The 26,598-nt window shown below is 52.0% G+C and overlaps 2 protein-coding genes across 12 annotated transcripts in view; one reads left to right on the top strand and one right to left on the bottom strand.

The window, feature by feature from the left end:
- The window catches only part of EFCAB6 (EF-hand calcium binding domain 6), a 232,240-nt gene extending 221,740 nt beyond the window's left edge, over positions 1-10,500 (top strand). For all 6 annotated transcript variants that reach the window (XM_023631419.2, XM_070254171.1, XM_005606763.4 and 3 more), the window contains 4 exons: positions 2,188-2,356; positions 3,917-4,101; positions 7,512-7,661; positions 10,111-10,500. In XM_023631419.2, coding sequence (XP_023487187.2) covers positions 2,188-2,356; positions 3,917-4,101; positions 7,512-7,661; positions 10,111-10,233 — 627 coding nt within the window. In that variant the 3' untranslated portion in view covers positions 10,234-10,500. The remainder of the gene's footprint in view (positions 1-2,187; positions 2,357-3,916; positions 4,102-7,511; positions 7,662-10,110) is intronic.
- A 12,292-nt stretch (positions 10,501-22,792) lies between these two features.
- MPPED1 (metallophosphoesterase domain containing 1) overlaps positions 22,793-26,598 on the bottom strand; it is an 80,119-nt gene continuing 76,313 nt past the window's right edge. For all 6 annotated transcript variants that reach the window (XM_070254477.1, XM_070254475.1, XM_023631872.2 and 3 more), the window contains one exon: positions 22,793-25,150. In XM_070254477.1, the coding sequence (XP_070110578.1) occupies positions 25,032-25,150 (119 nt within the window). In that variant the 3' untranslated portion in view covers positions 22,793-25,031. The remainder of the gene's footprint in view (positions 25,151-26,598) is intronic.

Here is a 26,598-nt window from a genome sequence, read left to right as displayed (position 1 = left end):
TCACCTGCCTGGGAGGGTGGTGGGTGTGAAGAAGGGGGTGGGGGAGATGGGTGGAAAGGAGGAGTGCACGTGGGAGGGAAGAATAAGGAGGACACGAGGCGGGAAGTGAGGGGGGAGCAGAATGCTGTATGTCAGCTGTGCTGCCAGCATCATCCAGCAGGACAGCAGATGCCCCATGGTAGATACCACTGTGTGCGGAGCTCCCTGCTGGACACCACAGGCGCTGGGAGGGCGGTGTTGTTACACCCATTTTACAGTTGAAGATACTGAGGCTCTAAGAGGTGTGCTCACGTGCTCATGGCTCCTCAGTTAGACACGGAGAGACCCGATTCCAAGCATAGGCCTGTCTAACTGCAGGCCTGGCCCCGGCCGAGCCGCCCAGCCTGAGTGGAGGAGGGGCCCAGCCTCACCAAGGTTCTGGCCTCATCTGCAGGCAGGATAACCACGTCTCCAAGCAGGGTGGGTGAAAGGATCCCCATGGTGTCCATAATGCGGGCAGCGCTGTGCCTTGTGCCGGGCGAGCGCCCCAGGACAGCAGCTATGATCCGTTCGTTGTCAGCACGCACTCACCGCGCGCTGGCTGGCTCTTTCCTAGACTGAGAGTGAACACAGGTCCCCGCCCGTGTGGAGTTTACGTTCTCATGGGGGATGATGGGCAAGAAACAGTGAACGTAATAAGTATTTAGCAAATTAAAGATGGTGAGCAGAGCAGAAAGAAGGGGCGTCAGGAGCACCCCAAAGACGTCCACGTCCCAACCTCCGGAACCTGTAATGTGTCACCTTACACGGCAAAGCGGAGTCAAGGTTACATGTGGAATTGAAGTTGCTAATCAGCTGACTCCCAGACAGGAGATTCCCGGAGGGTCTGGGTGGGCCCCGGGCTACCACCAAGGTCTGTAAATGGGGGAAACAGAGGCAGAGGGGTCAGTGCTGGGAGAGGCGAGTTGAGAAAGACTCGACCTCATGCTGCTGGCTCTACCACGGAGGAAGGGGCCATAAGCTAAGGAATGTGGGGGCCTCTGGACGCTAGAAAAGGCAAAGAAATGGGTTCTCGCCTAGAGCTGCAGAAGGAACACAGCCCTGCCAACACCTTGATGCGAGCTCAGTAGGACCCATTCCAAGCTTCCGACCCCCAGAACTGTAGAGAAGAAGTGTGTGTTTTTTTAAGCCACCGAGTTTGTATAGCCATTCCGGCAGCCACAGGACATTCTCATGGGCCTGGGGGCCAGGACGAGGACTTTGACATTCCCTCCCAGGGTGGGGCCTTTGCAAGCTTTTAAGCAGAGGGGTGACCTGATCTGTGTGCCTCTTTAAAAAGACTACTGTGGATGCTGTGTGGGGAAGAGGCTGTGGGTGGAGTGGGGCGCTGGGAGGGACGGGGGCTCGGGGGTGATCCAGGTGAGAGGCCAGGTGGCTGGGAGCCAGGTGGGCAGGGCGAGCTGGTGGCCAGCCAGTGGATGGATCTTTGAGGTGGAGCCAACAGGATTTCCAACAGACGGGCTGTGAGATTGACAGGGAGGGAGGAAAGGCCAGGAAGACTTCTGAATTTTTGGCCTGAGCGGTTGGAAGAAGGGCGTCATGATCAACCGACATGGGGAAAGTTTGGGTGGCGCAGGATTGGGGGGAAAGACCAGGAATTCCGTTGAGTCTGTTACTCTGTTAAAGAATCACGTGTCAAGGAGGCATTGCGGGGGGAGTCTGGGATAGATGAAGTTCGTTCGCTTGTTTTTAAATGGAAGATACGACAAAGCAAAGAACAGCTTTGTACTCGGTCCACATTTCAAAATATCAGATGTTCTGAGAGTGTCCGTGCAAATGACAAGTGAGTCCCTTTCTCTGATAAGACTCTTCTTGTGAAAAATATGTCATTGTCACTTCACACACACACACACACACACACACCCCATTGATACATTTAAATAGCATCTCTCTTTATTTGATTCTTGGCTATGTATTTATTTCCAAAACTATTTTGGTTATTATGATTTGGCACAAATATAGCCCACTGATGGAAAGAGAAATTAAATGGTAAAATTACCATCTCTGTTTTGGTTTTTCATTTTATTTCTGAAATAATGCTGCTTGTGAAATGGTGAACCTCGAAACCTGAGTCTTATCTTAAGTTTTTATTATTACTTCCATTTTAAATCTCAGATTACAAGACCGTTTTCTTTTCTTGCCTGCTAGACCCCCGCCAGTGCGATCCTGGAGCCGAGTGCCCAGCCCCTGCAGAACTGCGAGCCCATCGAGACGAAGCTCCGGAAGGGAATCCAGAGCTGCTGGCGCGAGTTCCTGAGAGAATGCAAGGAGAGGGACGTGAACAAGCAGGGGGAGATCACCGCGCCCGAGTTCCTGGGTCTGTTCTGCTTCTGTCCTCTTGATGACATAGTGTCACCTCCCGGCACGAGTCCATCCCTGGTGTGGGGGCGGGGGACGGAAGCAGCAGGGAACCAGTGGAGCATCTGGGCAGTGACGGAGCCCGGGCACCTTGGTAGACACCAGTGTTGAGGGACGAGGCCCCCCGGCACCCTCACCCCCTGCTGGGCAGGTCCACACCCATGGGGTCAAGTCGGCGTGCCAGGACTTCCTGCATTAGAATCACGTCTCTGGGCAGAGTGTAAACGTTAACAGACTGAGAGCGAGGGAGGTGGGGCAGGTGTGGGAGGGCGGGGACGGCTGGGGACACACGGGCCTGCCGTCCACACAGCTCCAGGCTCTGCTCGCATGGCCATCAGCTCTCCGTGCTGTGTCCTTTCCCACCGTGGTTACTTTGATAAAGTTTTCAGATTGCACCAGTTGGCTCTGTGCTGCCCGTGATTGTTGCGTGCTGTTCATGTGACATTTGCGTTACAGGAACATCAGTCTGACCGCATCCCTTCTCTACGCAAAAGCCCCTCGGCTCCCCACTTCCTGACTTCTGCATAAACCCCTTTTTAAGGAAAATGTTTTTCTTGAGAACCTGCAATATTAATATAAATTAATTTTATGATAACCACGGCTTAAAAATGCACAAACAGGGGCCGGCCCGGTGGCACAGCGGTTAAGTTTGCACATTCCACTTCTCGGTGGCCCCGGGTTCGCCGGTTCGGATCCCGGGTGCAGACATGGCACCACTTGGCACGCCATGCTGTGGGAGGTGTCCTACATATAAAGTAGAGGAAGATGGGTGTGGATGTTAGCTCAGGGTCAGGCTTCCTCAGCAAAAAGGGGAGGATTGGCAGTAGTTAGCTCAGGGCTAATCTTCCTCAAAAAAAAAAAGAAAGAAAGAAAGCCAGACACAAACCCTGGAACTGCACAGCAGTTGTCTCTGAAGAGTGGTCCGTGATTCCAGAATAGATTTTGTACATTTTAGAGTGTCATTGGAACGAAAACTCAAAATGTGTGACTTCGTGTAGCCTGACAGACTGTTGAGAGCATATCTTCGAAGCCCAGTTGAAAACTGCCTGCCCAGAGTCTGCCCTCCCACCGCACAGCCGGGCCCCAGCCCAGCACGTGGACACGCCCCTCGCCTCATACGGCTCTGCCCTGACTCCCGGTCTTGCTCCAGCAGCTCCGGTCTCTCAGCAGTGGCTCTCCTCCCTCCCTCGCTCCCTGCCTGCTCTTCAGTCGCAGCCCCCACAGCACTCTGGCCGTACTGCCGTGCCCACAGCAGTGATGACCATGCTAAACAAGGACAGCAGGCAAACGCCGGGGTAGGGGGCCCCCCAGGATTCAGGGTCCCCCTCCCTCCTTACTGCACTTAGTTCGTCGTGTCCCTGTCTGTTTCCATATCTGTCCGGCCACCGGCTGTGAGCCTGTGAAGCCGGGACCCAGCCAGGGCCCACAGCAGAGAAAGCCTCTCAGCAAGGCTTGAATGAATGAATGAATGAATGAATGAATGAATTCCCACCAACTGAACTGGCATTTTTGTCTCTAGCTCTCGTGGAGAAATTCAACCTGGACGTGAACAGAGAGGAGTGCCAGCAGCTCCTGGTGAAGTATGACTTGAAGAACAGCGGGCGGTTTGCCTACTGCGACTTCGTCCAGAGCTGCGTCCTCCTGTTGAAAGCCCAGGAGACCTCCGTGATGCGGAGGATGAAGATCCAGAACGCCCATAAGATGGTGCGTAAGCCGCCCTTAGAAACCCGTGGGCCAGGGTCAGAGGGGTCCCTTCCATTTTTCTTAATTCATCACAAATTCAGATCATCCTGCTTTATACAGGTGGTGGATACGGCGGACACAGGCTCTAGGAGGGCCGCTGGCCGGTGCCGACCCACCTGTCAAATGTCCCTGGCCTCACTGCCGCCTCCCCGTGGACCCCCGCTCAGATTTCCTCCACATACATGTGATATACATGTGTATCACATGTGTGCGATAGATGCCTGTACACGTGATGTATATGTCTGTCACGTGCATGCTATGTGCGTGTATTCGCACAATATGTGTCACACGTGTATGATATTGATATTTGCATGTACACGTGGGATATGTGTACTGCATGCATGTGCTATGTGCGTGTACGCACTATGCATTGTTGCCCTTGTATAACATGCATGTACACGTGTGACGTGTGTGCGTACACACTTGTCAAGCGATCCTCTCTTGCCCTGTTCCCTCAGTTCCTAGAGGGTCTGCGCAGTGCCAGGCAGTGTTCAGATGAGCGCTCGGCGACCAGGTCTGTCTGATGAGCCCAGAGCTGCCTGGTGTGTCAGGGAGCCCATGCAAGGGCGAGGCGTGGGTCAAGGTCAGATCTCCACTGGGCCGTGGGAACACGGCAAACAGCTCAGAGTTACTTTCTTGGAAATGATTCAAAGATTTTTCTTTCTCTCCTCTGGAGCCCCATAAAGGTCAGGAGACCCCAGTCTGGGAACCAGTGGCCTGGATCCCAGGTTCTCAAACTCGTTCGGGTGGCAGACACCTGATTGTCATGGCTCCCCCAGAGCACCCGGAAGCATCTGTAGGGCAGACGGTCAGGAACAGTGTCCGCTGCTCACACAACGCACCAGGAGCAGCGAAGGGTCGGTTCCCTGAAAGGGCAAAGCGGTGGGGGCAGAGCAGAGGGAAACGCCGTTAACCCAAACGTAAACGTGTATGCATTCACGCACCACCTGAGACAGGCCAGGCCCTTTGCTCGGGTGGGGCGTGGGGTATGGGGTGTGGGATAGAGTCTCATCATCTCTCTTGTGTAAACTACACCCACGATGCATTGTCAACAATTTTCTTTTTGTTTCTTTGAAGAGGAGTGAGAACCTAAAGATGCTTAAATAGCAACTGGAGGGCAATGTTCTTCTGGATTTCTACCTTTTTTCTCAATCATTTGTAATATTATGATTCTCACCCACAGTGTTCTCAGTGACTTGCATTTCTCAAGCCTTTCCAAAACATGAAGCAAAAATAGGGTTTTTCATGCTCATCTTCCGTCATCTGTAACAGTGAATTAAGTTCCACTGAATTAAGTAAGTTCAACTGGCGCTGTCAATTTGGGGAACGAACACAGCTGATTCTGACCACCTTAGGACTCGGCTGCAGGGCCCAGAGGTGTGGGGCAGACCTGACAGGCCCCCGCCCCGGCCCCAGAGCACTCCTGAAGCAACAGGGGCATACTGGGTAACCCAGCAAACAGTCGGGTCCATGCAGAAAGCTTCTGCACAGCTAAATTTTGTGCAAAATTGGGTACCATCTTAAAGCAGCTTCTAGTTGAGACGAGCAAGAGCTGGCATCAAAGGCTTAGGCCAAGTTACGGAAGAAAAACTTAAAATTAAGACAGTTCTTTCTCTAGTTCAGTTTCTCTGTGAGCAGAAAAGAGGCTCTTGTCATGAGATCTTCACGGGTCCAGGAACGTAGCTGGAGAACCATGAAGACTGCACGGCCTACAAGAAAGGTCGCTGCCAGCTCCGGCCGTCCTCCACCTCTCTGGGCCTCAGTTTCCCTTTCCATAAGCGAGGGGGAGATCTGCTGGGTTCTGAGGCCCTGTGAGGGGTGGCCCATTTGGGGAGAGCACCCTGGTGCCCCCTTCCGAGCCCTCCCCTGCACAGAGGCCACCCTGCCTCCAGACGCACTGCCCTTCTTCCCTGAGGCCCAGAAAGGCTGGCCTGGCCTGTTCGGAGTGTGGGACTGAGATTGCGTTTACGTGAAGTGAGAGGGACTTGGGACGGCCGCCCTGGGAGCAGGGCCTCTTGGCGGATGTCCCAGCACACCTCCTGTGTGTTCCTGCCTCACCCCCCAGCTCTGGTCTTTTCACCCAAAACCAACTACAGCTGCCCCTGTGTGGTCCAGAACAGTCGAACCTTCCATCCCCGGACCCCAGATCCCCACCCTGATTGACAGGCGGCAAGACCTCCTCCCCCAGGAGCTCTCCTAGGAGAGAGGGGCCAGCGCAGCGCCAAGCGCCTGCCCCTGCCTGGTCCTTGTCCCAGTCCTGTCCCCGCTGCCGGCTGCCAAGGCCCCCACCATACAAGCGTGGAGCTCAGCTCAGCAGTCTCCCTGCAGAGAAGCTAAGAGGGCCGTTTCCTCCTCTAGTTCTTTGGGGGCTGTCTTGGCAGAGAGACGCCCCTCTGGGGAAGCGAGCTGGGGCGCTGCCTTTTCGGACAAAGCTAGAGAGGGAGGCAGAGGACTTCTGGATGGTTCGTGGACTGTGCTGGGAGGGAAAACCCTTTCTCAAGCCAGGCTGGGTGTGGGAAGAGCCAGTGAGCACAGAATCCTCTCCCCTCCGTGCATGCGGACCCGCTGACGGGGTAGGCTGGCAGCCGACGAGGCTGTGGGGTGTGTCGTGAGTCTCCATCATGGGAGCTAAAGGATGTAAAACTTGAAAGCACTCTAACTCTGTGCTACTCTGTTTGTGTGGCACCCTGATAGAATTAAACTCTCCCAAAATGCGTTCCACATTGTTGCCCGCCGTTCACCTCTGTGATAGTCAGACATGTGTTGGGGCTAAATCATGCTAAAATATCTTGTTTTCCATCTAACAGCACCTAAATGAAATAATCACAGTGCAGTGTGCCGTCTAATGACTAGTTGTAATTACAACCTTGCGGGTTTTTGAGACTCTGTTTGTTATAATAACCCACTAGAAGACCCAAACTGAGGTCTCTTTTTTTCCTCAAACGGTTTTGAAATGGCCCGTGTCTGCGCCTGGCGGAGCTCCCTGGGAGGGGCCCTGGCCCGGCAGGTGTGGGGCCAAACAGCCCCTCTGTCCTCACCCTGCCCTTCTGCTCCCCAGCCTCTGTTTTCTGGTCCATGACGTGGGATCAAGACTCTGGGGTGAGAGGGATGGTGTCAATGAGACGGTGTTTTCAAACTCCCCGCACACGGACGGGTGACGGACAGAGGGCACGGTGACGGTGCCGTTGTTGTCGTGAGTCCCGCTCGCAGGCTCCGTTGTATCCAGGAGCAGCCTGTGGAGCGGGCTGGGGCCTAGAGCAGACCCCAGGAGGGGCTCAGAGCCAGTTCCACCGCCGCAGGGCCCCGCCCGCTCTCCTCCCCATTCAGAAGCCCTTTTCTCACCACTCTTGGTCGCGGTTGTTTTTTTGCAGAAAGAAGCTGGTGCTGAGACTTCTTCCTTTTACGCCACCTTGCTGCGCATTCAACCCAAAATTGTGCACTGCTGGAGGCCGATGCGGCGCACGTTCAAAGCCTACGACGAAGGGAGCACGGGGCTGCTAAGCGTGGCTGACTTCAGGCAGGTGAGCGCAGCTCCTGTGCGTCCATTGCCTCTGAACAGGGAGTGATTGGCAAAGGCCGGTGGTCAGAAAACCTCCAAAGGGGACCCACCCCACCCCGCACCTGCCAACGGCCCAGGTGTGGGCCGTCTCCCAGACCTCACTTCCTCGGGGCCCCCAGGTCTCAAAGCCTGATGCCCCTCACCTGCAGACCCCGGTTCTCCTCCCTGAAGGGTTCTAGCACCCCGCGGGACGCTCCCCAGGGCCCCCCCCCCCGGAGCCCAGCTGCCCTCAGGGCTCCACTAGCGCTGTTGCTGAGCTGGGAGCCCTGGCTGGGCCCCTCCGAGGAGGGCCTTCCCCTGGCCTCGCCAGACCCCCCTGGGCAGAACAGCAACATCAAGGGGGCTCTCAGAGGGCCCACAGACCCCAGCCACCGCTGGCACCCCTCCCCTGTCCCCCAGCTGCCCTCCCTGTGGCGAGGCCGCTCCCCTCCCTCCCTCAGCAGTGTGGCTAAGCGGCTGTCCCCTGCAGTCTGAACTCTGCTGCGGCCTGGCCCCCCGAGAGGAAGCGCGGTCTGTGGAGCTGCCCTGTGGCCGCCCCTCCGGAGCGGAGTCCCCACTGTCCGTGCAGAAGCTGCAGTGTGGTTCTCCCGGAGGAAAGAAACCGCCAGCCTCCAGGGCGACTTAAAACGCCCACTTTTAGAATAACATGGAACTCCTTGAATTAGCAGGTTCTTGCCCCCACTCCCTCCCCGCCCCCATCCCCACCAGCCACTGAGGTTGAAAAGATAGTTGAGGCCTGGAACGTTAGATTAAAAAAACCACATATTACAGTCAGGAAAAAAAAACTCAGTCAAGACCTCAGAGAGACAAAGGGTTATGGCCTCAAAGCACGCTTACAGAAAATGTGTTCCTTGGGTTCCTCTCCACTTCAGCTGGAAACTTAGATTAAAAAAAGGAGAAGTCTTTCTTTTAAAGAATAAGGCAGGAAGATGAACGGCGGTGGCTGGCGGGCAGGGCGGGAGGGCGGCTGCGGTGGCGAGGCCCAGAGGGTGAACACCTGCGCCTCCCGGTCGTCCGCCCGCCGTGGCCCCGCAGTGGCTTCCCAACTCACCTCGTTTGTCTTTACTTTGGGGTCGAGTAAAAATCTCAGCCAGGGTCTGTCCCGTGGTCTCCACGCAAAGACGGAAGTACGATGAGGCCCTGTCGGTCTCCTCTTCCTGCAGCTTCCCAGGAATTTGGGGCGGGTGGCAGTGGGCGGGAACCGCAGAAATGGAGACATGGCCTCCGCAGAGGGGGAATCGGAGACCACGTGCGTGTGACTGAGGCCCTTCTCCCACACCTGGGCCCTGTTTCCTTTCCTGCTCTCAGCCCTTCGGCCCCATAACCAGGTCAGCTAACCTCAGCCCCGTGGGCCTGGGGCCAGGCCTGCTGCTGGCCCTGGGGGAACCTCAGGGTCTTCTAGCAGCAGTTTCTAGTCTCCCCTTAGAGACAAATTACAACGCAAAACGTAGCCAGGAAATTTAGAACCTAATCTTTATTTTTACTTACTAGGGTACCTATCTATTGGGATTTGTTGTAGCTGCATGTAACAGCAGCACAAAAATAAGAGCAGCTTAAACATGGTGGAAGTTCATTTCTCTCTCACATAAAAGACGTCCAGAGCTGGCATGGTGCTGGACAGTCATCAGAGACATGATTGTTTTTGCTCTACCAGCCTCAAAACCTAGCTTCCTTCCTCAAGATTGCCTTGTGGTCCAAGATGGCTGCTGGAGCCCCAGCATCGTTTGCATATTCCAGGCAGCAGAGAGAAAAAGGCGACAGAAAAAGGGCATGCCCCCTTTCTTTAGAGGAGGCTTCCCAGGAGTCCCCATAACATTCTCACGTAGGTTCAACTGGCCCGAATATACCGAGCCACGAGAGAGGCCGAGAAAGGCCCCCTTTCAGCGGACGCAAAGCAGCCTGAAGAAAGTCAGGGTTCTGTTAGCTAAGAAGGAAGGGGCAGCTGATCGCAGGTGGGCAACCAGCAGGCTCTGCCTCTGGCTGCCTTACTGTCAAGGCATAGCAGCTCCCTGAGCCCACACCTGCCAGCCCTGTCCTCCTCCTGGGTGGGCCGCACCCCGAGGCCGCACCCCAGTCAGGGCCCTGTGGCCAGTCTCCCCTCCTCTCTGTCCATCCGCCTTGTCTGAACATGTGGGCCAGCCTCACTGCCCTTCAGGGAGCGATGGTGGTTAACCTCCTGTTCCGGGGGGGCTGGGGGTGGGGAGGCCCAGCAGCCCCATCTGACGGCAGGCCCAGGCCTCTTCCTGTTTCACACCCACGGTGCACGCTGGGGGCTGCCCTCGGGGGTGGTGAGGGCAGAAGCAGGGGGTCGAGGTGCTGGGGGCACCTCTGGAGGTGGGATCCTCAGACTCCGGCCGAGGAGAGGCGGGTGCGGCCGCAGCCCCTTCCTGGCAGCCCCGCCCGTCTTGCAGGTCCTGAGGCAGTACAGCGTCAACCTGTCGGAGGAGGAGTTCTTCCACATCCTGGAGTATTACGACAAGACGCTGACTTCCAAAATCTCCTACAACGACTTCCTCCGGGCCTTCCTCCAGTAGGCGCCTGCAGGGCACCCCAAGGACAGAGGGCAGCGGGCTGGGCCAGGACTCACATGTAGCCGGGGCTTCGTGAACTTTCCAGGGGGTCTCCAGAAACAGCCCCCACCCACCCAGGCCCGCACCTTTCCCGGCAGCTAAGCGGGCTCCGCGCTGCCCTGCGGCTCTGGCACCGGCGCCAGCCTTGCCGGAGGGATCGGGGCTGCCCACTGAGCCTCAGGACCCTCACTGGTTAGTTTGAGCAAATAAAAATGTTAATCTTTGCAGGAACAATCCTCTAGACTTTGAAAGAACCGCCAATGACAGAGTAGGTAAAAACTCAGAACTTCTGGAGCGTTTATTCGTGAGCGCCTGCTGGGTGCCTGGAGCCCCTCCTCCATTTCAGGCCCAGGAGTCAAACACAGACCTGCCCCTGGAGCCCCCAAGACAGTAGGCCACCGACAATCAAAAGAGAGGGAGGGGTCAGGGCCCTGGTGCGGGCAGCCCTGGGTCGATGGCAGCGTGCAGAGCCCCAGCCCTAAGCTCGAAGCCCGGAGCCAGACCACAGGACAGGATTTCAGCAAGGGGTCGGGAGAGGGGTGGGCTCCACGGCCCTCAGACTCTCAGCCAGGGGGCCGCACCATAAGCCTAGATGGGCATACCAGCCCCTCCTCCTTCTCTTTCCGGGGCCTGTATCCATTCAGGTGTCTCAGGTCTGGGCAGCCTTCCCCGAGCCCCACCCAGCTGGGGCAGCATCCTCTGATCCCATGTGTTGGAAGATCTGAGTGCCTGTCTCTCCAGCCCCACGGAGCCCCTCGTCTCAGAACTAATGGTCCCTCTCGTCCCCCCGTGGTGTGTGCATCCCTCTACCTGTGGACCGTGAAGTTCCCGTCTCTGAAGAGGTGATGTCTATTTCCCCCTCCTGAAGCCAAGCTCAGCCACGTGACTTGTTTGGGCCAATGAGCTGTTAGCAAGCGTGACACAGCAGAGGCGGGAGAAGCACCTGTGGTCTTGACTCCAAGATGCAGAGACCTGAGAAGAGCATCACGCACCTGTATGACAGGACAGAATGCAAACAAATGACTTCTTGAGCCTACCCAAGAGTGGGGGCCACCACAAACAGCTCACTAAGGTCCAAGGGAGACAGGTGCCTGCAGGCAGAAATGCGCCCAAGCATTTGCTGACCTGGGATAGTCACCACCACACACCGCAGGAGCCAGTAAGAGGGTTCAGCTGGAAAATTTTAGCAAATTGCTAAAGACCAAATGTGGACTAGCCTAAGAATGTGAAGGTTCCAGGGGCTGCAGACATAGGGGTGTTCGCATCCTCCGGGAGCCGCACGAGGAGCTCACAGAGATGAGGGAGAATCCAGAGAATGCTTCCTCCCTCCCAGCTCCTCCGTGATGCGGGCTGGAAGAGGAGAACAGCAGCCACGGCTGAAACTCTGCCAGAACCCATCTCCCCATCTCTCACAGGGAGCAGAAAGCTTAATGTGCAGCAGAAGGATGACAGAACGGTAGCCTGCGGGCTCTGGTCCGAACCCAGTGCAGGTGGGGGAACAGAAACGACAATAAAAAGCTCTGTTCCTGGAGGAGAGGCAGAAACCCACACTATCCGCTCTCCATCTGAGGGAGACAGGACCACTTGGGGGTGCTTACAGTGCCGGCACGACTGAGGCTGAATCGGAACCTCAGAGACCCCCACCCCCTCCTCCACCACCACCACACCGACAATCATGCAATAGGTGACGTGGGGCACAGCTGGGAGAGCCACAGGAGACACCACCTCTCGAGGGAGCAGCACTGAGGAAGACCCACAGCCAGCTGGAGCAAACTTCAACCTAGTCTGGCTCCTCACGAGGTTCACCCAAGCCCCACACTGAGGCCCCACCGGGAGAAAGGCGTATTCTTCTCTAATCATAAAAATCCTTACCTCGGTGTCTACTGCCTGTACGGCGGCGGTTTGCAAACCACAGCCAGGGGACCCGATAGGGCTTGTGGCCTGTTTGTGTACAGTCCCTGAGCCTAGGATGGTTTTTACATGTTTTAAGGGTTGAAGGAGGAGGAGGAAGAGAACAAGGGAAAGAGCAAGAAGAAGAGACTGTGCAGCCTGCAAGGCCGGAGCGGCTTCTTCCTGCCCTCACACAGGAAAGCCCGCTGGGCCCCGCCGGACGATGCCCACAGCATGGTAAAAAATTATGACCCATGACAAAAGGCAATTTATTTTTTATTTATTTACTTTTTTAAAAAAAGTTTGGCACCTGTGCTAATATCTATTGCCAATCTTTTTTTCTTCTTCTTCTTCTTCTCCCCGAAGCCAAAAGGCAATTTAAAAGAACACAGTCTGAAGAGGCAAAGCAATCATCAGAATCAGCTCAGATGTGACACAGATTTTGGAACTATTAGAAAAGAAATTTTAAATAACACATTTATATGTTGAAGCTCTAGTGGAAAAATTAGACAATGCACTCAATCTGATAGGAAATTTCAGCAGAGATGGAAACTGTAAAAAAGAATCAAATGGAAATGTTAGGAACAAAAAGCACAGTAACAGAAATGAAGATCGCCTTTGGCAGGCTCCTCGGTAGACTGGACACATCAAGGAAAGAATGAGTGAGCTTGAAGACAGACCAATGGCATGGACCCAAATCGAAATGCAAAGAGAAGAATCGTAACAGGATATCCAAGAGAGGGGCAACAATATGAAATGGTCTAACACACATAGTTGGAAACTGTGAAGAAAGAGAACATAAGGCAGAAGAAATATTTGAATAAATAACGGCTGGGAATTTTTCAAAATTAGTGACAGACACTAAACTACAGAGAAAAGAAGCTCATGGAATCAGGCTAGATTCTCTCTCTCTCTCTGTGTCACAGACACACACACACACCTAGGCATATCATATTCAAACTCCCGAAAAAAAAACAAAGAAAAAAATCATGAAGACAGAGAAGAAAAGACTTTATGTACAGAGGAGAGAGGAACAAGGATAAGAATTATGACAAAATTCTCTTTAGAAACCATGCAATCCAGAAAGCAATGGAGTAACAGATAACAGTGCTGAAAGGAAAAATTATCAAGCAAAAATTCTGTAACCAGCAAAATAGCCTTCAAAAATAAGGAGAAATAAAGAATTTCATAGACACATAAAACCTGAGGGAACCCATTGTCGGCAGACCTACTCTAAAAGAAATGCTAAGGGAAGTTCTACAGGCAGAAGGAACAGAATCAAGTCGGAAATGAAGAGCATCAGAAATGAAATAAAGTTAAAATAAAATCTTTTTATATTTTAAATTGTTCTAGAAGATAACTGTTTAAAGCAACGACTCTAATAATGTATTGTGTGTTTAGACCATTTTTAAAACCACGACAACAATTGCACAAGGGAGGGGAAGGAGGAATTCAGAATGTGCTGTTACAAGGTTATTACACCACATGTGAAGCAGTATGATATTATCTAGAGAGAGACCTGGATTATTTTTAAATGTATTTCTAAACTATAGAGAAACCATTGAAAAATGCATGTTTTTAAATATACTTTTAAAAAGTCAAAACAATAGTTCAATAGAGGAGATAAAATGGAAACATAGAGGTGACATCAGCAAAATTGGAAGAGTAAGGGCCTCTGAAAATTCTCTTCTCCAAAAAAGCAACCAGAAAACTGGCAAAAATTGTGAGCATCAACTTTTTCAGAATTCTAGAAATTAACCAAATGTTTCAGGAACTCAAGAAGCATTTCCTCAAGAAAAGCAGCTGAATCTTATCAGGAACAACAAGTTTAGCAACGTTTTAACTTGCCGTAGTCTGTCAGCCACTCTCCAACCCCCAGTAGCCTTGAACGATAACAGCCTGCATTCTCAGTGCAGATTAGCAGCCTCTACAGAGAGCAGAACAGGGCTGGAGCATTTTCAGAGCCTCACTCCCAAAGAATTATCTTTATTTGAGCTGCCTGCGGGTCCCCTGGAAGACCTCACTTACAAGACTGTTTGCATTTGAACTGACCGAGAGACAGCTCAGGTACAAAAAACCCTTTCCTCAGAGTAGGGGGGGACATTTGTCCAAAACAATTACGAGCAAGTGTCTTAACTTTGTGGCTGCTTGAGACAGTGGGTAACAGTTGGGGCAACCAATAGACTACACAGAAAGCTTAAAAGGAAAAGCCAGGGAATGAGATGTTCACAGAGGCTTTGAAAAGTTCCTAAAATATTCCTTGGAATCTAGAAGGCCATGTATGTGTGTAGGGCTGGGCACATGCCCAGGGATGTGCACATGCTCAGAATAGACATGAGAAGGCCCTAAGCTCTCACCTCTGGCTGACCGTAAGGCCCCACACACGCAGGGGATGATGGCTAAGGCAGAGTGGTCAACTCCTGGCTGAGTGTTGAGGGCATGCCTCAGCGTGCACACAGAGCTCATCAGCATAGACGGGGATCTGTCGGCTTCAAGTGTTTAAGGAATCTCTGTCCAGTCAGAAGCGGACCACTAAGCTAACTGAGAAGAGAGTTCAGTGGCCGCATGTGACAAAGAATACAGACTTTACAGAATTAGTTCAGAAAGTCATGAAACAAACAGCAACAGCTATAACAAGCAGCAATAACAACAAACTTTTGGAATCTATTTTCAAAGTTGCCATGTTATGTTATTTCAAATGTCCAGTGTTTAACAAAAAATTACAAGACATGCAAAGAAGCAAGACAGTGTGGCCCATACACAGGGGAGAAAATTAATCAATAAAGACTGTCACCGAGGAAGCTCAGATGTTGAACATAATGGACAAAAACTTTAAATCAGCTATTTCAAATATATTCAAATGGCTAAAGGAACCCGTGTCTAAAGAGCAACAGGAAAGTACAAGAACAATGCCTCACCAAATAGAAGATATTAAAAGTATTAAATTAAGAGATTGAAAGTATTAAAAAGAACCAAATAGCAATTCTGGAGTTTGAAAAGTATAACTGAAATTAAAAATTCACCAGAGAGGCTTAACAGCAGATTTGAGGATGCAGAAGAAAGAATCAGAAAACTTGAAGATAAGTGACTTGAGATTCTCCAGTCTGAAGAACAGAAAGAAAAAATAAGGAAAAACGAACAGAGCCTGAGAGCCCTGTGGAGCACCATCAAGTGTACCAGCATCCACACAGTGAGAGTCCCAGCGGGAGGGGAGAAAGGGAACAGGCAGAAAGGATATTGGGGAAACTATGGCCAAAAACTTCCCAAATTTGAAGCAAACCATGGATCTACATATCTGAGGAGTTCCATGAACTCCCAGGGGGATGAACTCTCAAAGAGATGCATGCCCAGACCCAGCGCATCAAACGTGCATTCGTCTCAACAAATGCGGAGAAAGCATTTGACAAAACTCACCGTTAATTCATAAGAAAAACTCTTAGCAAACTAAGAACAGAAGGGAACTTTCTTTCTTTTTTTTTCTGTATTGATAATAACTTGTTTAATATAACATTAGAAAGCACATTACGAGTGGTAGGCTAATGCAGAAACTTGAAATCTGTTTTTCTGTTTGTTTGTTTCTTTTGTTTTTTGCATCCCAACTCTGAGGCCATTTGGTTAGACCATAGGTCATTTATTTTAGAGTAGAACACATCTTTTCCATAATCCTCTTCAAAGCATTGTTGACTTCCTGGTTCCTCAGGCTGTATATTAAAGGATTTAGCATGGGAATTACCACAATATAGAAAACAAGCAATTTTGTTAGTTTGCAGAGAATGGCTTGTTGTTGTTGTTTTTTAAGTTAATTTTTATTGAGTTTATGATAGGTTACAATCTTGTGAAGTTTCAGTTGTACATTATTGTTTGTCAGTCATGTTGTAGGTGCACCACTTCACCCTTTGTGCCCACCCCCCAACCCCCCTTTCCCCTGGTAGCCACTAGTCTGTTCTCTTTGTCCACATGTTTGAATTCCTCATATGAGTGGAGTCATACAGAGATCGTCCTTCTCTATCTGGCTTATTTCACTTAACAGAATTCCCTCAAGGTCCATCCATGTTGTTGTGAGTGGGAACTTTCTTAACTAAATAAAAGACATTTACAGAAGGTACAGCTACCATTATAGTGAATGGCGAGGGAGTGGATGTTTCCCCCAAGATCAGGAGCAGGGCGAGGATGTTCTCTCTCATTACTTTCACTCAGCATCCTACTGAAAGTCCTAGTCAGTGCAACAAGGCAAGAAAAACCCAAAGGAAAAATGAAAATGGAAAGGAAGAAATAAAGTTGTCTCTATTTGCAGAAGACATGGTTGTCTACATAAGAAAGTCAAAAAAAGACCCACCAAAAAGCTGACTAAGCTAACTAAGGGAGGTACAAGGTCAGTATACAAAAGTGAATCATACGCCTATGTTCCCACAGTGAGCAACTGGAATGTGAAGTTTAAGAAACAATACTATTTATATAGCCCCCCAGTGAAGTACTTAGGCATAAATCTAACAAAATATGTAGAGGCTCTGTATGATGAAAACTGCCAAGCATGGATGAAAAAAATGAAAGATCTAAATAAATGGAGAGAGGAACGGTTGTCATGAATTGTGAGGGCCAACGTTGTTAAGTATCACTTCCCTCCAGCTTGATCTATAGATTCTATGCGATCCCAGTCAAAATCTCAGCTAAATTTACTTTGCATGTCAACAAGTTAATTCAAAAATGTATATGGAGGGGCCGGCCCCGTGGCCAAGCGGTTAAGTTTTTGCTCTCCGCTTCGGCAGCCCAGGGTTTCACCGGTTCCGATCCTGGGCACGGACATGGCACCACTCATCAAGCCATGCTGAGGTAGCATCCCACATGCCACAACTAAAAATACACAACTATGTACCCGAGGGGCTTTGGGAGAAAAAGGAAAAATTTTAAAAATTAAAAAAAAATGTATATGGAAAGAGAAAGGAACTACAGTAGCCAAAACAATTCTGGAAAAGAACAAAATTGAAGGATTCATACTGCCCAATTTCAAGATTTACCCGTAAAGTTATGCTAGTAATCAAGAGAGTGTGATATTGGCAAAAGGACAGACATATAGGTCAAAACAGAGAGCCCGGAAATATACGCACACAAATAAGTTCAACTGATCTTTGGTGAGTGTGCAAAGGCAATTCAATGGAGAAATAGTGTCCATGTGCAAAAACACGAAGTTCGACACATACTCCACACCTTATGCAAAAACTAACTCAAAATGTGTTATAGATCTAAATGTAAAACTGTAAAACTTCTACAAGAAAGCAACGGAAAATCTGCACGTCCATGGGTTTGACAATGAGTTTTTAGGTACTATGCCCAAAGCACAATCTATAACAGAAAAAAACTGATAAATTGGACTTTATCAAAATTAAAAACTTTTGCTCTGAGAAACCATTAAGAGAATGAAAAGACGATTCACAGACTGGCAGAGAAGAGATTTGCAAATTACGTCTTCAATTAAAGACTTGCATCCAGAGCGTAAAGAACTCTTAAAACTTGAAAACAAACAACCTAGTTTTTAAGGAAGGAGACAAAAGAGCTGAACAGACAGTTCACAAAAGAATAAATGTGAATGGCAAATAAGCATATGAAAAGATGTCACCATCATTAGTCATTAGGGAAGTGAAAATTAAAACCACAGTGAAATACAACACACACCTATTCAAATGAGTAAAAATTTTTACATTGACAATACCAGATTCTGACGAGGATGCGGACCAAGAGTACTCATTCATTGCCTGTAGGATTGCAAACGTACAGCCGTTTTGGAAAAAAGTGTGATTAAAAAGGGCGCAAACAAGGGAATTTTCCGCTGCTGAAACTGTTCCCTACGTTACTGGTATGGTGGGTACGTGACTCTGCGTTTGTCAAAACCCACAGAAGTGTACGCTACAAAGAGTGAACGTTACTGTGTGCAAATTTAAAACAATCAACCAGGATGTCAGGGACTCTCGGGATGGAATGCAGACTGGGACAAAAAAATCTGATTGTATTGCGAATGTCTGACACAAGCTCACTGAGTTGGGTGGGGGGAAGGAGCTGACCAATTTAACCTCGGAAAACACAGTTTTGACTGTAAAGCTAAAGACAAAAAGGATTGCATCCAATCACTGTACTCTAGCTAGGAGCTATGTTTCTTACCGGGATACAGATCAGCAATTGTGAAACTACTTTCTAGGTAAAGAGTGAACCAATGCCTAGGTAGATCGCAGATATGGGAGCCAGGCGTCTCACTTTCAGAGAAAAGTTACCAATAAGCCAGGTGGAAAGGCAAGAGTAGGTTCTGCATTGCTGGGTTAGAGTCAGGGACTGGGTGTCACTCAGCGTGAGCTAATGCTTATTTTAAGACGAATGATGGGTAAGTAGATGGATGGACGCACGGTTGGATGGATGGGTGGATGGATGTAGAGATGGGGACAGGTAGGTGCGTATGAATGGAATAGTGTACGGCATGTATTTCCTAGCTCTGGCCACCGCTAGGCCTGGATGTATTGATAGCCCAGGAGCAACTAGCACATCGGCCACCCAGACCTTAGATTCTAAATAAAAGAGGCTAGAACTCTCTGGAGAGATGGATGATTCTAGGGCCGGGGCAAGGAAAATAAGAGATTAGCCTGGAGCACCTGACAGTGCCAGAGAGTAAGGAAATCAAACAAACAAACAAACAAAAGATAGAAATATGTCAAAAGAATACAGGAGCCAACTTGAAAGAACTCCCAACAATGGTCAAAGTTAGAACGATTGGAGCCACAAAACATAATGATAGCATTAGATTATAACCTAAAGAATAAAATAAATAGTCCCGAGTCCATGCTGATAAAAATAAGTAAATGGCAGAGAAGAGACAAATCTTCCTTAACAATTCCTAGTGAGGAATGTGGGAGGAAAGAAGAAACAGAAAAGCACCGTGAGACCGCAGTCATCACTGCTCCAGGCAGCGTCCACAGACGGACGCTAAAATGAGTGGGCAAAACTTCAAGGAGCCACAGGACATTTGCACAGCCTCCGAATACGGCCCACAAATATTTATTAGTCAATGGGATTTTAGTGTATGTCCACGAAATCTGTAACGCTCCTCTCTCCAGGAGGGGACTTCCTTCCCCTCTCCTTGAGTATGAGCCGGACTAGGAACTCGCTTCTAACAAATCAAGTGTGGAAGAGGAAAACTGGTGTCTTTACCGTGGGGAAACCTGGCAGACAGCACCTTAACCACGTGTCAGGATTAACATCACCAGCGATGCAGCTCGGCGGTATCATGTGACCCGGACACGCCCCCTCGAGAAGGACACATTGCCTCTGCGCTGCTCTTCTCACCAGACACAACCCCAGACCAATCGTGAGGAAACATCAGACTAGCACAACCTGCGGGACTTTCTACAAAACACTCAGCCAGTATTCTTCAAAACTTCGTGACAAGTGAGGGCAGACTGAGAAACTGTCACAGATGCAGGAGACTGAGGGGTGTGACGAGCAAACAGCATGACACTATCTGGATTCGGGAACAGAGGACGTTGGCCAAAACCTGCCGAAATCCACAGAGGCTGCCGTTTGCTAGTGTCCTGCTGATGCTAATCTCAGTTTTGATAAATGTTCCGTGGCTATATAAGGTGCTAACATTAGGGGAACTGGTTGAAGGGTTTAGAGGAACCCTCTGGACTCTCTTACACTTCTTCTGTAAATCTAAAATGATTTCAAAATATAAAGTTTTTTTTAAAATGGAGAAATCATATCCTGTTGTTCAGGGCCCTGCCAAGTTCCTTCCTCCAGGAAGCTCTCCGTGATCTCCCCTGTACACGGGGTTTGCTCTTCCTCACAGCCCTCAGGCCTGGCCCCATCTGCCACTCACTGAGCCAAGCACGTGGGACCTGAAGGGCTCAGCTTCTTTCCTGGGGTCTGAGGAGCCTGCCAGGCTTCCAGACAGCGGGGCCTGACTCCCACGTCTTGGAGATCTTCACAGTCTGTGTCTTCAGTGGGACGGTGGGACTGAGGGCCCCCTGGGGTGTCGAAGGGCTTCTGTGACAAGACTGCCAGCTGGCCAAACCGGTTTGGGCCCACGTGGGCGCTGTGGGTGGCATCAGGGGAGAGCGCTGGCCCACAGAGCAGTCACCTCCACTACTTTATTCAGGGCGCCGGGCAGGGGTCTCCGGGAGGAAAAGGCCTGGGTATTTGCTCCCGTTGGGGATCGAGGACCAGCTCCGTGGAAGCCAAATAGCACGAAAGAGCAGCTGGGGGCGGGGCCCCGCGAGTGAGCTGACCGACTGCAGGCCGAGGGCGGGGAGGGAGCTTGCTGGCTTGACCCACTGGACTCCCACGGGCTAGCGGAGGGTGATCTGGGACCCCGGCCTGTATCACCCCTCATGCCACGGGGACACCTAGGGAAGGACGGCTGTGGGTGTGTGCACCCTGAGCACCGAACCACCGAGAGCGAGGGCACCAGGCCCCCCCGGCACCTTTGCTGAGGGACCCCTTCACCTCGGTGCAAACCCCAGACAAATCAGAGCCTGTCTACACAGAAGGCAGCAGGAGCGGGGGGCTCCATAGCTGCTGCGTCTCAGCAGATCGTTGGGTGCACTGCAGCAGAGCCTGCAACGTGGCAGCACTACCAGAGGTGGCAGCAGCCACACAGGGTCCCTGCACCTGCCCGGGAGCCCTGCTTGGGCCCACACTGGCGGAGGGCGGTAGCCAAGATGCCTCCGGTGGAGCAGCTCCTCCTCGTGCCCACAGATGGGGAGCTGAGGCCCAGGACAGGTGGTCATAGGCCCCTGATGGACGGGGAGCAGAGGCTCAGGATGGGTGGTCGTGGGCACCTGGGAGGCCCTGGTGGAGGGGAATTCTGGGAGGGGCAGTCTGGGGACAGGAGAGGGTCATGGAGAGGCTGACTCCCTCACGGTCTGCCCCGGGCTGCTGCTCCTGCCCTCCGCACGCCCCTCTGGAAGGCCTACAGCTCTGTGGCTTCCGTTATGACTCACTAATGCAGGTCTCCAGGGAGGCTCCTCCCCTCCAGCTCCATTTATCCCCCTGGCCACTGGCCACTTCCCCCTGCATATCCCAAGGGCACCTCCAGCTCACGAGTCCCAAATGGAACTCAACATCCCTCCTCAAACCTGTTCTTCTGGCTCCCATGCTCCCACTCTGTGACTGGCTGCCAACGTCTGTTGTTATCCTTGGCTCTCCCTCCCCCCTCATCCCCACATCCATCCCTCATCCTAGCTCCTAAATCTATCACCACCACCACCACCACCTCCCTAGTCCAAGCCAGGCCCGGGGAGATGCTCAGTGAGTGTTTGTGGATGGATGAATGGATGAATGGGTAGGTGAGTGGATGGGTGGATGGATGGATGGATGGGTCAATGGGTAGGTGAGTGGATGGGTGGGTGGATAGAGGAGTCAGTGGGTAGGCGGGTGGATGGATGGATGGGTCAATGGGTAGGTGAGTGGATGGGTGGATGGATAGAGGAGTCAGTGGGTAGGTGGGTGGATGGATGGATTGGGTCTCTGGGTAGGCGAGTGGATGGATGATGGATGGATGGATGGATGGGTCAATGGGTAGGTGAGTGGATGGGTGGATGGATAGAGGAGTCAGTGGGTAGGCAGGTGGATGGATGGATGGGTCAATGGGTAGGTGAGTGGATGGATGGATGGATGGATGGGTCAATGGGTAGGTGAGTGGATGGGTGGATGGATAGAGGAGTCAGTGGGTAGGTGAGTGGATGGATGGATGGGTCAATGGGTAGGTGAGTGGATGGATGGATGGGTCGATGGGTAGGTGAGTGGATGGGTGGGTGGATAGAGGAGTCAGTGGGTAGGTGAGTGGATGGATGGATGGGTCAATGGGTAGGTGAGTGGATGGGTGGGTGGATAGAGGAGTCAGTGGGTAGGCAGGTGGATGGATGGATGGGTCAATGGGTAGGTGAGTGGATGGATGGATGGATGGATGGGTCAATGGGTAGGTGAGTGGATGGGTGGATGGGTCAATGGGTAGGTGAGTGGATGGATGGATGGGTCGATGGGTAGGTGAGTGGATGGGTGGGTGGATAGAGGAGTCAGTGGGTAGGTGAATGGATGGATGGATGGGTCAATGGGTAGGTGAGTGGATGGGTGGGTGGATAGAGGAGTCAGTGGGTAGGTGGGTGGATGGATGGATTGGGTCTCTGGGTAGGTGAGTGGATGGATGATGGATGGATGATTGATGGATGGATGGATGAAAATGGCAGAACTTTTGCAGCTTAGGGAGCTGTAAGACTAGGGTCTTTACACCTGCCAGTGCTTTTCTTGGGCAACACCTGAACCCTTAGTTTGACAGGGGCTGGGTTGAACATGCTGCTTTCAGGAAGAGTCCAGGGCTAAGGCCATCCTGAGTGCTCTGTTTTGGAGAACCAGGCGGTTGACACATTTGAAGATGATAATGCACAGAACTGCCCATGCCAACCACCTCTACGACCCCCTCACCCTCGGGGAAGCTGGAGCAAGCACAGGGACGTCAGTCACTGCCACATGGAAGGTCTTCGGCCTCTGAACTCTGTCCAGGACTCAGAACTCAGCAGAAGGACCCCACTCCTCCCACGTGCCCCACACGACACCCAGAGACAAGCACAGGAAGAGGCGCTGCACGGACTTCTTCTTTTTACAAAGACTTTATTGTCTGACATGCTTGACAAAAAAAATTACAGCCACAATCAAGTTATGCCAAAATGATTGAGGAGCACGCCATCATCTTTCATACCTCGAGGACTTTTAATGAATTTTCTCTTAAAGTAACAGCTGCCTTCATAACTTTTCTTTTCCACATAAAAATACACCATATTCTGAAGATACCTTGGGAAAAAAAAATTTAAGTTTATAGTTCTTGGTCCGCATAGAAATTCAGTAGAGGCGACTGAAAGAGCCGTGTATTTTCTCCACCCCGTGCATGCGCACACACGTCCTGCATCTGAGGCATCCCCAGAGACTAGAAATATCCTCGGCCACCAGGAACCACTTGGGCCAAACGGGATTCCTGGAGCCCGGCCCCCACAGAGCGAAGCTGGCCACGGCCAACGCAGTGTTCCCGCCAGGCTCCCTGGACACTGCCGCTCACCCCACTGGGAGCCCCATTCGAGTAGGAAGAAATCACGATCTCCCAGGATACCGGAGGGCTGGGCTCAGGGGGACAGGATCCCTCAGGCCTCCAGGGGCTCTCTATGAGAAACGAACCTTAAGAAAAACAAAAGAGCCTTGGACCATGCATTGCCTTGTAGGGACGGAGCTTTGGGTGGTGGCAAAGCAAGGACTATGAAGTCAGAGATGGAGGTTCAAATCCTGCCTCTGCCCTTTTTGTGCTGTGCAGCTTCAGGCAAGTTACCTCACCTCTCTGATCTCAGCCTCCTCATCTCTAAAATGGGGCCAACAGTCTCCACCTTGCAGGACTGCCTGAGGATGAAATGCCATGGTATCTGCGGAGGGCGCATTAAATGCTGGTTCCCAGGGCTAGGACTAGGGTGCGGCAAGTGAGGTCCCTCCTCTCGGGCACACAATTTAAGGGGCTGTCCAAAAAAATCAGCAATCAAGATGAACGATACTATTTTGATGTAATGTTTTTAAAAATCAAAATTGATGCAGAAAAAACCCATGACGAACAAAAGACCAGAATTTTAAATGAAGACAGAATCTGACCCTGCACGTGCCGACGCTGCCGCCCGTGCCTCACCCTCCTCAGGCCCTGCTGGTTCCCTCTCCCTCAGAGATGCAGCCCAAGCCCCCTGGTCCTAATTTAAAGGAGAAAAAGAAGTTCCCTGGGTGGAGCGGCGGGAGCCCATGGCCCACTCTGTCACTGTGTCCCCCTCCCGTTAACGGGGCGGCTGGTACTGGGGCAAGAGGGACTGGGGACCACTCAGCCTTCCTCAGCTGTGGACGTGCCAGACAGACCCCAAAGGTGCGAGGAAATCGCACGGAGGGCCGGAACTCACTCGAGGACAGTAATGAGAAACACAGGGTCCACTTCATTAAATTAAGGGGGCGCGTGTATGCACGTGTGTGTGTGCACACCCGCGTGGGGGCAGACACGTGGCAGGGCCGCCTCGGGCTGCAGACCCTCCGGGCTGTTGAGTTCTGCAGAGCAGTGCAGCCCCCACCAGGCGAGGGGTCGAGCATGACTTGGGAAGCCCCCAGCCGGTCCTGGGCACTCAAATGGCTCATTCTGTAGAACCCACCCCCCAAACCCAGGCTCTGAGTGCTGTCGGGGATGCTCAGGCCATTGTTCAAGTCAGCGAAAATGCCCACAGGAAGAAAACGGGGGGGCGACAGCCTGTCGGCCTGGCCAGGTGCAGTCCGAATTCCTGAGATGTCCCTGACCGCTCCCTCGGAGGGCCCTGGCCGTGAGGCGGGCCCGTCTCCTCTCCAGTCTGGGCGGAGAGGAAGGTCCCTCCAGCCTACGGAAGCTCCCACCCACCCCCCAGCCCTGGGTCTTGCAGCCACACAGACCCTCAGTTAGAGGCAGATTTCGTGCAAGAACTTGCAAAATCTGTCCAGGAGCAGGGGCTCCCCACACCCACGACGGTGTCCACTGGAAGGAGGAAGACAGTCTCTTCCCCAGCAGGACGGGGCCGCGAGCTGGGCAGGTCCTCTAGTGAGGGACGCACGGAAGGTACACGCAGAAAACAGAGATGAGCACAGAACCCGACAGGGACCTGCGGGGTCCCCACTCCCGGCGACACGAGGCTGAAGAGTCAGAGGTGATCTTCATTCCAAGGCCTCAACCCGTCTGCTGGGCTGGTCCCCACAGCCGGATGGGGGTCTGCATGGAAGGAAGGTGGCTGCTGTCCGTGCTCTCGGCCAGGCATATGGAGTTGCTGTGGGCGGGCAGGGCTGGGGCACAGGGCCAGTCAGGAGTTCCGGGGTGTGGGGAGGTCGATGACTATGGGCGCATTCACGGGCTGGTAGTTCACGGTGCACACGGACGCGTTCACGTAGGTGGTCGTGCCGTCTGCCATGACACCATATCCTGGAAAGTAAGCACACACCCGTCACGGCCGAGAGGTAAGGCCAGGAGCCCAGGCAGTGGGGGAGGTCTGGTGGGTGTGGTAGTCAGAGGGCACTCAGCCACAATGGACCGAATGTGTCTCCAGCAAGCTACTGAAACTCTTCGTCTAAAATAGGGATGATAATGGGAGATGCTCTTCCCAGGCCTGCTGTGAGGATCAAATGAGACAATAATCCACATACAGTGTTCAGCCCAGTGCCTAGAAAGCACACAGTGAGACATCATCATTACATTCATCATCACCATCATCCTCGTTACCATCACTACCACCATCACCATCATCATTGCCAACAGCAGCAGCAGAAGCACCATCATCGCCATCGCCATCTTCATCACCATTATCTTTACCACCATCACCATCAGCATCACCACCACTGTCATCGTCAACCTCATTATCATATCATCACTACCACCATCATTATCATCATCACCGTCATCACCATTATCACCTCCATCATCACCATTACCATCATCATTGTCATCATCACCATCATAACTATCATTGTCATTGTCATCATCATCACCATCATCACTATCATCATCGTCATTGTCACCATCACCCATCATCAGCACCATCAACACCATCATCATCATCAACATCATCATCGTCATGTACTTTCTTCTCTTAACCTCTGCCCCCACCGTACCCTCTTCCCACCATGTCTCCTCGTTAAGATCCTCCTCATCGTTCAGCTCAGATCATCTCCAAACCAGAAGGGACACCTCCTCTCCCCTGTGCAGTGTACCCATTCTCTAGAGCCCTACTTTGCCTGGAGAGTTGAGCAGAGGTGTGGTTTGGATCACACACGACCTCGGATCTGATGGCACCACATGCCCGTAGTAGGGCTGCAGAAAATGACAGCCATTATCATTATCCCATGGCAGACGAGTTGTCCATCACCCCCAGGACCTCTCGGATTCTGCCTCGGATGGCTCGTCTGCTGCCCAAAAGTCTGGGAGGCCCTCGGGGCCAGGAGAGGCCCAACCACTCCCGCCCCTGACAACACCCTGCAGAGGGAGCAGTCTGAGCTGGAAAACGATCAGATGTGGACCAGGCGCATGTGAGGCCCAGGGGCCCTAGCCCAACCCAGATGGAGGCTCCGAAGGCCGGGAGACCATTCTAGGGGAGAACACTTCGGTCCCCAGGCCCCACGGGAGCCCATGTGCTTCCAGGCAGGAGGGCTGGGGTAAGGAAGCCTTGGGCAGGTGGGGTAAAGCCTCGCAAGGAGCGAAAGGAGGGGCCTGCCCAGCTGGTGAAATCAGGCTGCGGAGAGGCCGTCTGAGGTCTAATGAGGAAAATCCCGTGTGCAGTGACCGGCCAGGTGCGGTGTGGGCAGTCCGGACTGGAGCCACCAGCACCCGCCACCACCAGCTGCCCTGCCCACTGTCCCGTGAGGTGAAGTGGACAT

This window comes from Equus caballus, chromosome 28, assembly GCF_041296265.1.
Source record: "Equus caballus isolate H_3958 breed thoroughbred chromosome 28, TB-T2T, whole genome shotgun sequence".
In the NCBI taxonomy this organism is placed as follows: Eukaryota; Metazoa; Chordata; class Mammalia; order Perissodactyla; family Equidae; genus Equus; species Equus caballus.
The sequence above is the reverse complement of the archived record's forward strand: the minus strand, read 5'-3'. Positions and strand labels throughout refer to the sequence as shown.